General features: G+C 36.1%; 1 protein-coding gene across 2 annotated transcripts; it reads left to right on the top strand.

The window, feature by feature from the left end:
• Positions 1-17,345, top strand: LOC118270770 (uncharacterized). Of its 2 annotated transcripts, none has more exons than XM_050697882.1 (8): positions 1-84; positions 8,199-8,364; positions 8,701-8,867; positions 10,994-11,137; positions 11,571-11,701; positions 12,672-12,815; positions 13,438-13,595; positions 15,067-17,345. In XM_050697882.1, exons 2-8 carry the CDS (start codon positions 8,212-8,214, stop codon positions 15,199-15,201), a joined length of 1,032 nt encoding a protein of 343 aa, XP_050553839.1. In that variant the 5' UTR covers positions 1-84; positions 8,199-8,211; the 3' UTR covers positions 15,202-17,345. The 2 variants fall into 2 exon arrangements, with proteins under 2 accessions (XP_050553839.1, XP_050553840.1); XM_050697883.1 differs by lacking the exon at positions 1-84 and adding an exon at positions 3,555-3,703.
• The last annotated feature ends 957 nt before the right edge of the window (positions 17,346-18,302 follow it).

Here is an 18,302-nt window from a genome sequence, read left to right as displayed (position 1 = left end):
CGGCGTTGGAGCCACTCTCGTCTGCAACTTACAGTGCATTGAACGTGATCTAGATCTGTGATACTTGTGCTAATTTATTTACAGGTAAGATTGTGTTTTTAAATTTTTAATTAAAAATAATAACAATTAATTGTTTCTGATAAAGTGTTATCTAACTCATTTGTTTTGAATAGGACATGCATTTTAATATAATACTATATTGATTTGATATACATAATTATTATTATTTACTTTAAATAAATTAAAGGCAAATCGATTTGAGGAAGTTAATAAGTAAATGTATCAATGAAGTCGACTTTAATATATTACGGAAAATAATAGAATGATGACATTATTAAAAAAAAAACAAAATGTCTGTCTGTCGCTCTGTCCTCTAGTGTAGATTCCTATGGAGAAGAACGAGCAAGAAACTCCATAGGTTCAGGCAAGAAATGCCCATATTGAAATACAATATGACAAACATCATACAAAAATACATAACTTTAAATTAATTAGAGTTCACACTAATTATTACTAGTATCTTAATCATCGTAATTTTATAAACGCCATCCTTCCAGTACCATTAGCATTTTGATTCCCACTAAAAGGTGAAAGTTTTCCGTGCAACATTTTCATTGTTATACAAAACACTGCATTCTATCTCATTATAAAATATAGATTTCTATCTTAGCATTGTTCTTTACTACAGAGGACAATACATTTGACACCATCCCAGACTAAGAGCTTCTTAGTAAATATTAGACAGTAGCGCTCTCTTATAACACTGAAATTTTAAAGAAGCAGGAGTAGGAACGGGTTGGTTTTTAGTCAGTAAGAGTCTGACACTCCCTCTCACCTCGCCCAAGGCGTGAAAAGTCATTACATGATTTTCCCCCTCCAAATAAAGGCCTTTGCTGAACTTCGGGCCTTCTTTACATAAGAGGGTGCGAGATAGTAGTTTAAACGAATCGGGTTTATCGGAGAGAACTGCAGCACAGTCTTGGACATAGGCTCAACACAAACTACATATGTTTAAATTCTATATTTAGTGTTCAAGTCTACTGATACATAGCTGGAATTATTATTTGTTTCTTTTATTACTTAATCGTTAAACAGAGCATGACTGCTCATTCATTGATCATCAGTCATTATTATCATTAACTAAATAATTAACTAGTTACTTCCACGCGGTTTCACTCGCTCTGCTCGGCTTCTGTTGAACGTAGCATGATGTTTTGGATAGGCTAGCCAAGCCTAGCCTAGCCTATAACCTTCCACAATAAATGGACTATCCAACACAAAAACACGGCACAAATGACCGGCTTGGCCGGAGTGATACCACGGCTTCACAGAAAGTCGACGTGAAACATCGTTTGCGTTGTGTGAGGTAATTCTTCCCAATCCGATTTTCCAACAAGCCTTAAATTCGTAACACCAGGCCGGCAACGCACTTGAAACGCCTCTGGTGTTTCGGGTGTCGGTAGCGATTGCTTACCATCAGTCGATCCGTCTGCTCGTTTACCACCTTATACTATAAAAAGTAATATTCTCTTTTGAACGTTATCAATCAAAATCTTCAACACTTACAACCAAACGATTAATTTGATCTCAATCAACAATCATCGCTCCTTCCTCATCATCAACATGACCATCGTCAGTTTCATTTTGTAATCCACTACCATTTCTGCCTACCCTCTAAATGAGTCACCGTGTGATGTCAGGACAGCGTCCTACTTGTCCAGTAGAAAGTTTACCGTCTCTGTGCAGTATTGGTGTCAAGAACATCAATGTATAATGCAAGTGTATGTGACATAACATTTTTTGCGCGTAGCTTCTTTTGATCCGTATATTAATGGGCATAATGGTCATTTTGTATTGTGTCCGTTTTAATACTTATTGTGGGAGTGCGTCTTCTATTTAAGTTGTGCTTATTTGAATAAAATTTTGGATATTATTTTATATTCCATAATATAATCATTTGTAGCAATACTTGCCAATAGATACCAAAAATGACTAATCGGTTGGCGCCGTGGTTAGACAACCGTCTGTCGCGTAACGCATAGCGGTTTGGATTCCCGCACGGAGCAACTCTTTGTATGACCCACTAATTGTTGTTTTGGGTCTGAGTGACGTGTCTATATGAATTTCTTTGCTTGTAAACGCACACAGGACGCGAGAAAAGTCCTAGTTAGTGTGGAGTAAGGCTTTAAAAAAAATCTTTTGTAAAATCGATCGTACTAAAATTGGGTTTAACATTACGGGCTTTTAGGTCATTCTCTTATGTAACAAGAGTTATTGTGTATTCAGGTCAGTTTAAATGTTAATATGATCATTGTTCAACTTTATGAGAGGCAATATTGCGTTTGTTTATTGTCAAACATTTGTGAACTATAATACCTCTACATAAGAATGGTTTTCCATAATTTCTATGCTTAGCAGGCTAGTTAGGGCGTTTCTGCCATACCTATTATTGGAAGCAAGTATAACAGCTCACACATAAGACCCAGTTAGTTTTAAGTCTCTCTGTGGTGCTTAACAACTGGGCTTCTCCCATTTTAGCAGTTTCTCTGTGCCTTTACCATCGATGAATGGACTATCAAACATAAAAATAATTATTCAATTCGGACCGGTAGTTTCGGAGATTAGCGCGTTCAAACTAAATCTTCAGTTTCATAATAAAAAAAAAGTATAAATGTTACAATATTTTACTAAACCGCGATCCCAAAATCTTGATTGGCAGTATTTATTAATACAATAGATGCTAGAACTAATATCGAATATAATGTTTGCCAAAATGATATGGGATCTCTAGTTAAGTAAATTGCGTAGAAATTCCCTGTTAATACCAATATAATAATTTAGGTCTTAATCAAGGCGAACCGTACGGCTTTGTATACAGCGTGTGTATAATATTAATTTAGTCCTCTAATAGCGTATTATTAGCACAAAATCAAGCCATTTAGTTTGGTGTACGTGACTTTAGACAGGCACAAATTCATCATTAAAACGATATTGGATACTGACAAATTTGTTTATATTCCTCTTGTAAAATGTAATAGGTATCAGTAGTAGGTAGTATACGTCAATCGTTTTTTATTTAATTTGGTATAGAGACAGGGTATGCTGACTTAGATGACAGGATACATTTTATCCATTAAAGCTAAAATAGTGATATGTAAATATTTGTATCCATCTTACTGCCTAAAAATCACCTTGTTCCTACTACGGCTTTGAGCTGTCAGTAACCCCATATACCCGTCAGGTTGTCTGCAACTAGGAAAAAGATGGATCACCTAGTGGTAAGCAATCGCCACCGCCCATGGACATCGGAAACACCAGAAACGGAACGGAAATTTAGAAGATTGGAAATGGGGAGTAATTGGTTGGGATTAACGTACCTCCGAATCAATGACCGAGAATTTACAAACAAACTTATAACAGTAAATCTGACACAATAATAACTTTGCTGTCTTACCAATCCATCAAAAAAAAGACAATTTTATTGTTACAAAGAAAATTGTACCATAACCCAATCATCTTGTTACTCTTTTTGACTTAAATTATGGCAACCGTTATTTGCCGGCCGCGCGAGCGCAGTGTACCGTCGCGCTTCATGCGTCTCGCTCGCTCTTACAATGTATTTTCAACTACACGTGTTCCAACAAGCCAGTGCATCGTCACCGTGTTAAGTTTCGCCATGTGAAAATATTTTGCGTGTACAAAAGTAAGCACTGTGTCTTTTGTATTGCTTTCTTTATTGTGTCCTGTCTATTTAGTTATCTTTATTGGACTGTGAATTCTACAGTTAAGTTTTACTGCAAATACTCTTTACACTTCTAGCTTGAACTGTTTATTTAGGTCTTTGGTAATTGGCATTTTACCCGTCCTTATCGATAGATCGATTTGATATTTGGTACACACTCTTAATCTTGATGACCATACAAATCTACAATCTATTTTTTTTCTCAACAACCTCCATTATGGATTTCAAAGAGCTTGATTAATGGAATAGAAAATAATATTTTTATATATGTATTACTTGTTTCAATGTTAAGATAAGCGTCGCAAGTACAGTCTTGTAGTACTTGCTTAGAAACTTCTCCAATCATCTAAGTACTCGTGCGCTGTTCATTATTTTTATTGGGTCTTAAATCAAGCGTCTTTCTTAGTTCTACTTGATGTCTACTTTTCTCTTAGCAAAGCTTAGTACAAGTACAGTACTTAGTGAAAATCAATGTGACAGTTAGCTTTGTAAATAGTTTATGTATCGCTAGTCTTTTTACAACTAAATTTCTGATAAAAATATTACACTCGATCTGCGTATTTTCAATATCGACTTTCATGAAAGTGGCTGGTCTAACTAGGATAACTGTTTAGATATTGTATACGCCGAATTCATTTTTATCTTCTGCAATTAACTAAAGTACTCTTTTATTTCATCCCTATCCTTCTTTTTAGCCCTAGTTACTTAAAATGCTTATTCTTCTACGACATAATATGCAGTCCATTTTCTTTTCATTCCTCACACATTATATTTTTTCTTAAGACCCATCCAGCTCTATATCTTCTGTCTTTCTTTAACCTGTAGCATGCTAAAACGCAGATCTACGCGAAACACAATGTGTTTTCTATTGTATCTCATATCGCAAGCGCGACTGCCGGAGGAGAGGTCTCATGTTCGATTCCCGGGTCGGGCAAAGTATTACTGGGCTTTTTTCTACCTCATGTTGTTTCCTCCCTTAAATAAAACATGGAGATAATGGCAAATCCTTCTCATTGACATGAGGTCTATAGTTTAGCAGTCTACTGTGTCGGGCTGTTGATGTTGACTATTCTCTTCAATAACTGTTACTGACACTTCAACAAAAACTAACCCGATACTAACGAATTCAATACTAATTTCTCGCATGACGATTATTAAATCATCAACTTTCTTAAAATTAGCTTCGGTCATTGTGTTTTGTAATAATAAATTATTCATCATCGTTTTCTTTGTTTGCCTTCTTTTAAACACTTCCTATTTTCTTTTTTATTGTTGAATATATTTTCTACTCATTTATGTTTATAGATAAAATACAGAAGTACTTTTAAAACGGATACTACCTACAACGAATTAAATGAAAATGCCTATAATACTTCGACTGATCAACTACGATCACTGAACCTATATTTAAGTGGACAGATATAAGAGTCACCCCCCTATTACGTGGGACTTATAACACAAAATTAAATGTTGAATAGTGGGTTTACATTGTATAGCGGCATTACGTGCCGTAATGTGCACCACTGCTTATCCTTTTGGGGATAAAAGGCGTGACGTTGTATGTAAATACAAGAGTCTACGATATTGATACTTCGGGGCAAAGACATTTGATTTTTTTTTTACGTTATGGAGAATAATCGAGATTGCAAATAATTACATAACCTGATTGCCAATTACAGGTGATTCATTTTCACATTTTTACAAAGCAAACAGTCAAAAAAATAAAGTTGATGAGACCAATTTCTCGCATGACTTGTTCAATATGAGAAAGTATTTTCAAATCCAGTGCAGCCGCTATGTCACGTAAATACACACGGCCACATCAAGCTACGTATGACCAGTATAAATTGACCGTCGAATGTAAGGAAAGGTGATACAAAGTGAGGTCATGATGAACTGGTTTTGTATAGCGCTATGGGTAGCGAGTATGTCACGTAGTTCATTAACATTGAACTGTCCTTATAAATGAAAGTTCATTTGTAAGTTATACATAATATAACCGACTTGTTTGTAAGTAGAATGATGTTTTAGAGCAGACGATTTTAAGTCTTGTTAACCAATTTTATTTTTCAATTTTATTTGAAAATTTTAAACTTTTTTTAATAAGCTAAAACATTCTGGACCATATTGATGAAAATTATTATTCAAATGTTATGACAATATCTAACGTCATTAATATTTGACACTGCGATGATAGCGCCGTCTGTCGGATCCTATGTAAAACATTCCAAAATCAACAACTACTAATAAATTAAAAATTAATTAAAAAAACATTGTCCAGCGGACAAAATTGTGAATCTAAACCATTCTCAGATCCCCTTGAACACACACAAAAAAATTCATCAAAATCGGTCCAGTCGTTTAAGAAAGTTCAGTGACATACACACGCATTCAATGGTTAAAATGGTCGCTATTAAGTCCATTAATTGCATTCGCACAAAAATTGAATTAATATACTAGTTATTACTACACGGTTTCACTCGCTGCTCCTATTACTCGTAGCGTGATGTTATATGCCGAAAGCATTTCTTGATAAATGGACTATCCAATCCCATATTCATAGAAAGTACATTATAAGTCGGAAAAAGTCACATTGATAGGTTTCAAAACCCTGAGGAACACCCCATTGAGGATCCTCATACATGAGATACAGACTTAAACCTCCGGGCTGTATAATCTTAACATACTTTTTATTACAAGTTAAATGGATTGAACACTTATTTTCTTACACATTAAGTACCTATCTTTGATGTCTAAAGTCTTCAAATACCCACTCAATTATTTCTAATGTGATTGCGCTCACGTTAAACACAATTTACTTTGATGCTTAAGTACGAATATGAGGAGGAAATAAATCGAAAATGGCGTACATTAATTGCCCTAAAATGACGCTTAAAAGTAAACGTTCACAGGCCCGCATCGTACGCATCGTACGCATTCCGTATGACGTCATCAGTACGCATCGCATGTAGGCATTGCTGATGATGCGGTCCGTACGATGCGGATCAGTGGACGCAGTTGTATGAGTTTCTATACAAGATAAACTAAAATCCGTTGCATGCGATGCGTACGATGCGGGCCTGTGGACGCGTACCTTAAAATTGACAAAAAGAACATGCGTCGATAATTTAATTTAACATCTCGACTATTAATTACCCCTCGTAAGTCTAGAATTATTATTCAGACAGTTTTTAATCAGCTCACCAGACCATAATCGAGAACTTGAAGACGTAAAAGAAAACCCTTTGATCCCTTAAAATTTATCAAAATATAGACCCAAGTCATACTTCAATGAATTTGAAATAGTTTTCAAAAAGAATCGTACTTATAAAAAGAGATAGCTACTTACTATTGCTTGTCTATATTTCTGCTACTTAATATTTCAAACTCAAAGGAGAATGCTCACGAAGTATGGGAAAAAAACCCAGGCCCGGCGCAAACGATTTGTATCTCAGTTTATCAGTATAAATGTGTAATAAAATCCCGTATAGGTACCATCGTCGAAAACGATGGCTAAATGTAGGAAATTGCTATTTGTTTTTTGTCAGGGACTATATTTAAATCGATCAGCAGTGGACGTATTTCGGCTGGTATGATGATAATATTTAAAGGATATTACGAGTAGAAAGTATTAAAACAAATGTATACATTATCAAAACATCATGTATCAGATTATTCAAAGTTCAATCATTTTAGTTCTACATCTTATATTACGTTTTGTAGTGAAAGTGCGGGATTTGCAAAACCATCTTGGTGCCTTGCCCACCCAAGGTAGTATATGATGGACATCACATGGACACAACAACTGAGCGTCCTTTTCCCATGTATGCATGAACAATAATATTCGCCAATTGGATTTCTCCCACTACCTCTACTATATAAAACGTCTTATATCACGCTGTATTGATGAGGGGGTGATCTGTAATTGATGCTCACGGCGTATACGAAGCGTATTAACTCAATAAAATAAAAAGATATTACTAGTTTCATAAATCAAAACAATTATAAAAATTAATCTATGCTAAAATATACATATCAATTTCCAACATTTAGCCATCGTTTTCGATGATGGTACCTATATAGCATTTCATTACTCATTTATACTGATAAACTGAGATACGTATAGTTTGCGCCGGGCCTGGGTTTTTTTTGAGCATTCTCCTTTTTCAAAATATTGTAAAAAGGATTTATTTAAATCCCATTAAAATATCTAAATACTAGCTGATCTGGCAAACTCCGTTACCGCATCAATCTTTTTTAACCTCCCCTGGACTTCCACAAATATTTCAAGACCACAATCAACCAAATCGGTCCAGCCGTTCTCGAGTTTTAACGAGACTAATATAGATAGATACCGACTCTCCCATTGCAACCACGATTGTAATTGTAAATTGTATTTGTATTTGTTGTATTTTTTTTTTTGCACTCACCTTATAATAGACATTTTTTCCCTTAGATCATAATTGAAGATGTTGAGTCAACCGCGATGGCTGATGCTGGTGGTAGCAGCGCTGCTGACGCTGCAGTCGAAGGGTGACGGTGGCATCAGACTCCCTGACCAGCCGCCCAAAGAACAAACTGACGGACGGTCTTTAAACTTCGGAGGGGATCCTGGACGATCGGTAAATATAGAAAAACTCTATTCATAATTGTCAAATATTGATTAGGTATAATTTAATACAAACATTAAGTTTTCATATCTATAGACAATTTGAATCAAAACATTACCGTAAAACGGGATGAATAGAATTCAAAGGATAGAACATTTTCCCAACATTTATTGACCCCATTTCTGTGTCTATTCACCCCTTGAATTCTATTTCCCCCTTTTACCGTTACCTAAACGTGAGTTTTTATACTAGTCACTGCAGCCAATAATTTCGTAATAACATCACCTTAACATAAAACCAAAACATTTAAAACACCATCTATAACAACCATTTGTTAAAATCTTCCAGCCGCAAGCTCAAGGTCGCGGTCTCCTGGACTGGTTGGGTCTGGGCGAAGACCAGGACCCTTACATCCAGCAGGCCACGCAGCAGTGCATCAATGGAGACCTGGCTGACTGCTTCAAGGCCCAAGCTCTACGGTCTTTTGACGACTTCTTTGATAAACAAGCTTACCAGTAAGTCTATTGTTTTATGCTTAACCAACTATTATATAGGTATATTTGTCTTCTATCTTCTGTCCTTTTGTCTTCTCGCGGGTGTCTTGTGAGTCGACTAAGGGACTACATTTTTATCAGAGCCTGGACAGCAGCATTGTCTAAGAAACCTAATCCTATTATAAATTAAGATCTCTAACGTGACGTCTTGCGTGAGCATTCTAGAATGCGAAGCGGTGCGGTGACACGCAAATTCAACACGATGCGGTGCGATGACACGCAAATTTAACGTGATGCAGTGTGACAAAATCAATTGATCGCTCATCGTATGCCACATTCGGTTGGTCACGTAGGCCACGTCAATAGATTTTGACAGTTTGTTGTTTTCGCGTCGCGGCGCGTACCGCTTCGCGTTCGCTTCTTTCGCTCACTCAAGACGTCGCGTAACGCTTTCCAAGCGTGGACGTTATGGCCAAACCCAAAAGTTGCAATGACATTTTATCACTGTCCAAGTTTTATTTTATTTTTTATTATCCAGTGTAGCCAAGCGGCGCTTATCGCTTACCACCAGGTGATCCGTATGCTCGTTTACCCGCTATCCCATAAAATATAATACGTAAAATATTGAAAATAAATTCCAACCGCATATAAAAAAGAAATAGTAAAAATTCTATATTGAATATTGAGAACTGCGAACATTTTTCAATTTGATCTTCCGCATCCACAATTCAATTGGTAGTCTGTGATGCATTTTTGCATTTTTTCGTTTGATTAAATCGAAACTATTGACATTGTGATACCGCAAATATTTTTTTGTGGTTCCGATTCGTGACCAGAACGTAGTAGAATTTATATTCTATATTTTTCAACGTTTCAAAATTATAACATGGACATTTTTAACTGATAATTTGATGACAGAAATGATTTAATTTCTGTTTTCCGTCATACATCTTTGATATGTATTTATCTGTTGTACGAGAAGCTTTGAGCGTTACTCACTACGCTTACTCTAAACGTGTTGTTAATTTCGAACTAATAATTAGAAATTACTAGCAAACCTGACGAACTCCGTTTTGCTACCAATGATTTTCCTTGATTTTCTGCTTTTCTTTTAAATTTTCTTTGCCTCATGGAGCCCGATCTTTTCCAACGAATACAAAATCATGGGAATCGGTTTGTATATTCTGGAGTTATAGCATCAGGAAGGAAAAGCCGTAAGGTCAGGTTTCCTTAAAATGTTTTCCCTCACAGTTGTTTGAATAGTCTTAGAAAGTGCATATAACTTGAAAAATAATCACATTGGTACTTGCCGGGTTTCGAAACTCCGAGTATCTTCAGACCACCATGATATTCTAACTACTGATTTAATTTACACATGCATAATAAAATTTGTGGTTCTATCTGTCGGTCATTAAAACGATATCTCGTAAACCCAAACGCTTGGGTTTCACTCCATACACAATGTTCATCTAGAATTTAATATAACCCTAATAAATGGGTAGCCCCTAGCTTCTCTGCGCAATATTGTACATAATGAATAAGACACTTACCCAGTAAATTATAATCAAATCTAAGTAAACGGATGTATTCTAAATGTAAGACTATTTTAAACGATTAGACTTTTAATCTTTGGTAAAGTAAAAGAAAAGAATCATAATATTTGATTGTTTATATATAATACTTTATAATTAAAAACCTTTTTTTTATGACGAGGTGAAATCTACAAAAGGCCCCTAGCTTTCTGAGGATGAAAGACTAGCGAATGTGGGATTTTTACCTTACTAAAACCACCTCGGTGGCCACCCTCAGCACCTGTAATGGGCACTGGGTCCTCTAATAGGACGTAAGAAATAAAAACTTTTTTAGTTAAATAATACTTATATGATTTCCTTCAGTAATTAATCGTTTTTAACAAGATCCTTTTAATAATACCAATTATTCGATTGTATTAAATAAACCAACGGTTTATTCATGTTATATAATATATTGAGAAAAGCTCTAGTAGTTTCGAGTCACAGAGGGACTCTTAGTTAGCCAGTAGGCTGGGTGACGCTGTCATGATATTATTCCCAAGAACCCATATTGTTCTAATTGAAATAAATGATTTAACTTTGCCTTTATTAAAAACTAAATTAAATTACTTGCAGGTTATCAGAAAACGCAGTTCTAGTAAAGGTGGACTCACAAGCCCGTGCGTTGTCCCGTGAGCCTCCCCAGCTGGACTCGCAGCCACGCAGCGAGGACTCGGACTGGGAGGCACTCGTCAAGTACGGCATGAGAAAAATTGAGAGGTAAATAAAAATATTATATTTTTATGTTAAATGGGCCGACGTTTGGCCGCTATCTCGCACTGATGGTAAGTGATGTCGTCTAAAGTATTTTATTTCCGTAAGAAAAGAAACAATACATGTTTAATGTTTTATAATTTGACTGCACGGTTGGCGCGGTGGCTGGGCAATTGGCTGCCGTGCAACGTGTAGCGGGTCCGATTCCCGCACGGAGCAACTCTTTGTGTGATCCACAAACTGTTGTTTCGGGTCTGCGTGTCATGTGCATGTGAACTTGTATGTTCGTAAACGCACAAGAGAAAATCCTAGTGTGGGGCAACGTTTTGTTTTTTAATATAAAATATACAATATTTATATAATCTACCAGACGGACGTTAAAATCAAAATTAGTCATCTGTCTTGTGTATGTTACTCAAGTCTTCGCTTTTATTTCCAGATTTTTGAGGTCAACAGCTTTGGAGATGCAGCTGGATGACGAGGTGACTTCCCGAGGTGTCATCGCTCCTCGCTTCATTGAACAAATTGCTGATGAAGTGGATATCATTGAGGACAAGAAAGCACCTTTCCGTAAGTCCTATTATAATGCTTATTTATATATCGCCAATCTGGTCAATACGTGTTTAGGACGTCCTCTCACGACAGTGAAAGTCAAAGCATTTATTTCAATTAATCCTAAATTATGCACTTTTGAAATGTCAAATTGAAGTTTGTCAGTTTGTCTGTCAGTACCATTGACAGTATCATATCTGCTCTGTATACTTATTTCATCCGGAGCTGCGGATTGCCTAGTAGCGGGTTTCCGAGGCTCCGACTCGAAAAGCAGATATGGAAATGGGTAGCACGCAGCAGTAGTTTTTAGTCAGTAAGAGTCTGTCTCTTCTTCCTGCCTCGCCCAAGGTGGAAAAAGACAATGGATGACTTTCCCTTCTTTAAAAAAATACTCCTTTGATAAATCTGCTTTCATCTATCCTTTCTACATGTCCAAATACTCTTGTTCGTAAAACGTTGCTTATTTAAATTCCGTAGGTAATCTACAAGTTATTCTCTTACCTTTACTTTGCTTGATAAAAGGTAGGGATCCCTTGCACGATTATTTTAATACTAGAAAGGAATTCAGTACCAGTCGCACGGAGTTTGAAATTTTGTCCAGGAAATGGCAATAGGCTCACTCCCTATTACATGGGACTTATAACACAAATGGTGAAAAGTGGGTGTACATTGTATAGCGGCCATACGTGCCGTAATGTGCACCTCTGCCTACCCCTTCGGGGATAAAAGGCGTGACGTTATGTGTGTGTATCTATACTTCTATACTAATATTATAAAGCTGAAGAGTTTGTTTGTTTGAACGTGCTAATCTCCGGAACTACTGGTCCGATTTGAATAATTATTTTTGTGTTGGATAGCGCATTTATCGAGGAAGGTTATAGACTATAAAACATTACGCTACGATTAATAGGAACCGAGCAGAGCGGGCGAAACCGCGTGGAAGTAGCTAGTGTAAAATAAAATAAATAAAACTATCTTTGTTCCCCAGGTCAACACAAGCTGAAGAAGTTGATCATCCCCATGCTGCTGATCCTCAAGCTGTTCAAGCTGAAGCTGCTGCTGTTCCTGCCGCTCATCCTCGGGCTCGCCAGCTTCAAGAAGTTCCTCGGGTTCATGGCTCTTATCATTCCTGGTACGTTCATATTTATGAAGCATCGAGTGTTGCCTTTTGAAGTTACCTAGATATGTTTTTAGTAACGTAAATAGCATTTGCCAAAGATGTTCATGTTTTATTGATCTTTGTCTGCTGCTAAAGACTGAATGATTATTTAAACTAATTATTATGTTATCGGCTTACTCACATAACTAATTACGACTAATTTCTTGCCATGCTAGAGGCTCTTATTCATGATCAGCATTCCGCGATGCACATAACCAAAATTATCTTAAATAATTTCAAAGTTAAATGTTCAACAAAGGCAGTCTGTCTTACCAATTAGAAATGGATCTTACAAGCTAATGACCAAAATACTAACAATTAAAAATACATAAATAGAAAGAAAAACTAACATGAATTCTATAATCTTCTTTAGAATGGTACATTAAATCAAATCAATCAATCCCCAATTACCTCCCTACTAATTGCCCCAATTCCCGAATAACCAAAAACCCTAAAATTCCTAACCTCCAAAAGGCCGACAAAGCACTTATTACACCTCTGGTATTTCGTGTGTCCATGGACGGTACCGATGGCTTACCATCAGACTCTTTTATCCATCTATAGTGTATTAACATTTGTATTGCATGTGTTCCAGGTGTGATCGGTTACTTCAAGTTCTGCAAGCCCAATTCCTCACCGTTCTCGTCCAGCCACTTCTCTGGACCTCACTACAGCCCGGCTGGTATCGGTCTTGGCCCGTACAGGGAGTCTCCGCCCCAGTCTCATTACGCGTCTCACTATGAGAGCTATCCAGTAAGTATTATTACCTATTATTTTTCTTCTTCCCTTTAGCTCGGCTTCTGGGCCGGATTCTAGAGTTAGTACGGGTTAAAGGCAAGTGTTGTGGACCGTACTAAATTGGATTGACACAAAGTCAATGTCAAAAGTCTAATTGTTTCGTTAGTTCAATTATGTGAGAACAATTTATCGAAAAAGACATAACTAAGGGCAGTAAAATAATACAGTTTGGAGCTGACCAGTCTCGGACACATTCACATGAAATTTAGTGTGGATGTGTCAATTTTAGAGGTTGGGTGGCCGAAAGATTGTCTGTTTCGCTTAGAGACGTTCTGACTATATGACATGTGTTTAAAATAGCAGTTTTTTGTAGGTTTTGGTTTGTGTCGGACGGAAGGTCGAGGGATTTTATGGACTGATGAAGTTGTTGTATTATTATTTGTTCAGTTCCTCAAATCCCTTACCCCCAAAAGGCCGGTAAAGCACTTATAATTCCTCTGGTAAAATGTTCATGACCCCAGCGCCAATTGCTTACCATCAGGTGATCCATCGGTTTGTTTGAAATAACCGAGTTACTGCAGTACTCAGAGTCATTTAATGAATACTTCACTCAGTCCTTAGTAATTGTTTTCAAAACAAAATCGTTACTAAGGAATAGTTTAAGTAATCATTAAATTTCTCTGAGTACGGCAGAAAGATGTATTTTCCATGCCCTTTAGGAGCCATTTCCATTCAAAAATAAAGTTAAGAGAACATGACATCTTATTAAAAGTTGAACAGTATTATTATATTTGGTATCATCATAATTCAGAATAAATCGCTTCACTTTGAGAAAAAATTAAAAGAACAAAAGTTACTTTAAAAGTTAGATCATGCTGTCCTACAATTTTACAAGGGACATTTTTACTGAATTAATTGTCCCTTTTGTATTTTCGGTGACTAACTTCTAAGAACTGCGGACTACCTAGCGGGTTTACCGGGGCTCCAGCTTGATAAGCAGCAGTAGGAACGGGGTTGTTTTTAGTCTGTAAAAGTCTGATACTTAGCGAGGCGAGAAAAGTCCAAGGGTGATTTTCCCCCCTTAAAGTAAAAGCATTTATTTCAATTAATCCTTAATTAGGCCCTTTTGAAACGTCAAATTGAATTATCCGTCAGTCTGACTTTCAGTGAAGCTAGAAGATGCTCGTTCAAAAATGCAACTTCGAATGGAGAAGAACGAGCAAGAAACTCCATTGTTTTTTATTTTTTATGATATAAGCCGGCAAACGAGCAGACGACTCACCTGAGTGATGGTAAGCAATCGCAGCCACCCATGGAGACACTTGAAACACCGGAGGAATTACAATTGCGTTGCCGGCCTTTTGGGGTAAGGAATTTAAGGGTTGTTGGCCAATAGAGAATTAGGAAGGGGGATAATTGTAAAAATTAAGAGTCAACTCATTATTTTAAAGCTTTTATTCAAATGCATCATGTTTTGTTGTTTCAGGGTGGCCACAAATACGGATCTGGTGGTGGAATTTCCTTCAGGGAACACGATGTCAGTCCCCAAGACCTGGCCTACCAAGGTTGGGAGTACAGAAACAAGCAAGGCGCTGAAGACATCAAGGCTGAACCAGCTTAAGACTGATCTCCTGGTGTAAGCTTTATATTAGATCATAAGTATTTAATACCGTTTTCAAAGAAATACAATGATTACTTAAACTATTCCTTAGTAAGGATTTTAAAGACATTTAATGATTACTTAAACTAGTTGCTTAGTAAGAATTGTATTCTGAAAATAATTGCTAAGGACTGAGTTAAGTAACTGTACGTTAGGCGCTCTGATTGGCTGGTTCGATAAACCAACCAATCAGAACGCCGAACTGAATCTAAATACGACGGTTATTAGTCAGAGAAGTATTTGAGTTAGTTACTATTATCATCATTAAGTCCTTTCCGTCCAAAGCAGGACTTAGGGTTCTTCATTATATGGATAGATGCTCTATTTCTATAATAAATCTCATCAAATTCCATTCAGTAGTTTTAGCTTGAACATTAAACAAACATAATTATTTATAAAGTCATCACTCAATTTCTATTTTGAGGACTGATATATTGGAATGAAATTAAATATAATATCTTAAAATATACTTTAATCTTCAAAGACAAAGTCAAAGTCAAAATTATTTACTTCATATAGATCGGGAAGACACTTTTGAATGTCAAAGCAAATAATTATATGAATATTAAAAAATATGTCTGTCTGTCGTTCAGTCCTCTAATGAAGCTGTAATCTTATTGGAGAATCATTTCAAGTACGTTGAATTAAATTTTCTATATTTAAGAAGATGTTCAAATTAAAGATGTTTTCGCATCTGTGTTACAAAATCCAAGGAGATATTCAATTGAGTCAAATAATTAAAAAAACTATTTTTTACTGAGTGCAATGACAAAATATCTCAGTAGTAGCACGGAGTCTGGAATTGTGCCCAGTATATGGCAATAGGCTCACCCCCTATTACATGAGACTTACCAAGTTATAACACAAATGGTGAAATGTGGGTGTACATAGTACAGCGGTATTACGACCCGTAATGTGTACCTCTGCCTACCCCTTCGAGGGTAAAAGGCGTGACGTAGCTATGCTATGTAGAATCATTAATTATTCAAGATTAATGTGCATTCTATGCTCGACAGATACAGGGCAAATGGTAATCCCAAAACAATTTATGGTCATGTTCCACAAACTAAACTAGTTGGAACATTAACAGCAGAATGGGATGTATCAACACCAATACTGGCTTACAAAGACACTAACAAGTAATACATAAAGTCAAAGCATTTATTTCAATTAATCCTACATAAAGCACTTTTGAAACGTCAAATTGAATTGTCCGTCAGTCTGTCTGTCAGTGAAGCTAGGCGCTCGTTCCAAAGTGTTGCTTAAAATAATTATAGTATATAAGTCCCATGTAATAGGGGGTGAGCCTATTGCCATATACCGGGCACATTTCCAGACTCCGTGCTACTATTGAGAAATTTTCGAAATTCCGAAAGATGCCCAGTAATAATTTACCCGACCCGGGAATCGAACCCGTGACCTCTTGTCCGGCAGTCGCACTGGCCAATCACTCGATTAATGAAGCAGTTATGTTTTTTCTACAATAACAGTCTATGTACAAAACTATATTACACTCACTCTTGTTTCTTCTTGTGTAGCGGGTTCGATTCCCGCTCGGAGCAACTTTTTGTGTGATCCACAAATTGTTGTTTCGGGTCTGGGTGTCATGTGTATGTGAACTTGTATGTTTGTAAACGCACCCACGACACAGGAGAAAATCCTAGTGTGGGACAAAGTTTTTTTTTTAAATAATCCGACTATAGATATTAGTCAAAGGTGTGCCAATATTGATACAATAGTTTTTAATACTTTAAATGTTTAATTTATTTACATTTAATTTAATTTATGAAAACGATCAATATTGGTGTTGACATTATTATACATAATTAATTAAACGATAGTTATTGTTAATTTTAAACAAATAATGTTTGTTTTCCACGAAAACTAATTCGTGTTTTCTATGTAAATTTTATGAAATGATAGTATCTATCTTTCCATGTTTATGTCGAAATTGACATTTTAAGCTTACGGTTGTAATAGTTATAATAATTAATTGTTAATTAATTTAATAATAATTATTCAAGTTTGTTAGTGTGTACCTAAGTATGTATGTAAATTATTTTATTTTTTTGATTAATTTGTGAATACAGTAAGTTTTTATATAATGCGTTGTTTTTTTTATTGTAATCCTACATTATATTTTTTATAATTAAGAATCCGCTAGCACAAGCTAGTGCTAGCGGATTCGCCCACGTTTCTGTGGAATAAAAAGTCAGCTAGCCAGGCCCTAAACTTTCTGCCTCGCACAACAAGACTATGGAATGAGCTGTCCTCGACGGTATTTTCGAACTGATATGACCTTCAATGGCTACAATCCTTCAAAAAAAGAGCGTATTCCTTTTTAAAAGGCCGGCCATGCACCTGTGACTCCATTGGTGTTGCGGGTGTCCATGGACGGCGCTGATCGCTTACCACCAGGTTCCTCGTTTGCCCCATATTCCAAAAAAAAGTGGCTGAAGGAATCCAGATGAAATTAGGAACAGGAGTAAATTATTATAATCATTCCCATCAGGTGGGATAGCAGTCAAGCATTAGTTTATATCGAATAAAAAAATGGTCTGAAATAACATAGGCAACTTTTTATCATACGGGAACGCGGGCAAGTACACAGACAGAAGCTGGTTAAATAATAAATGAAGCTTCTACTAAGTATTAATCTCATTTACATGAAAAGCGCCATCCGTTGGTTTAATAAAACATAAATTTGTTTTCGTTGAATTCACAGAAATTACGTCACGAATCATAATTTCAATTAATTTTACATAAACACACACACATAATTAGATGTTCGTTAATTTTATTCAAAGGTTCATTTGGATTGTTGTAATTAAGTGAGACATGTTATCATTCATACTAAATTGTATTTAATACAAGTATACATAGGGTATGTTTTTCTATAAATTGTAAGTGTGAAGTACCTACGTTTGAGTTTCTCAGAATCAAAGTACAGGTACAATTATATTGTGTATTTGTTAAGCATAGATTAATTTTATTACAATTCTATCTAAGTATTAAATTCTGCTTACTTATAATTAGCTTTACCCGCTCTACTCAGCTCCCGT

The sequence above is a fragment of the Spodoptera frugiperda genome, chromosome 13 (assembly GCF_023101765.2).
Source record: "Spodoptera frugiperda isolate SF20-4 chromosome 13, AGI-APGP_CSIRO_Sfru_2.0, whole genome shotgun sequence".
NCBI classification, from domain to species: Eukaryota; Metazoa; Arthropoda; class Insecta; order Lepidoptera; family Noctuidae; genus Spodoptera; species Spodoptera frugiperda.
This window is presented reverse-complemented; position numbering and strand designations above follow the sequence as displayed.

Excerpts from the sequence above, each read along its gene's own strand:
- LOC118270770 (XM_050697882.1), top strand. The coding sequence starts at position 8,212 with ATGTTGAGTCAACCGCGATGGCTGATGCTGGTGGTAGCAGCGCTGCTG. Across the intron at positions 8,365-8,700 it reads GAGGGGATCCTGGACGATCG|CCGCAAGCTCAAGGTCGCGG; the intron begins GTAAATATAGAA and ends AAAATCTTCCAG. Across the intron at positions 11,702-12,671 it reads GGACAAGAAAGCACCTTTCC|GTCAACACAAGCTGAAGAAG; the intron begins GTAAGTCCTATT and ends TTTGTTCCCCAG.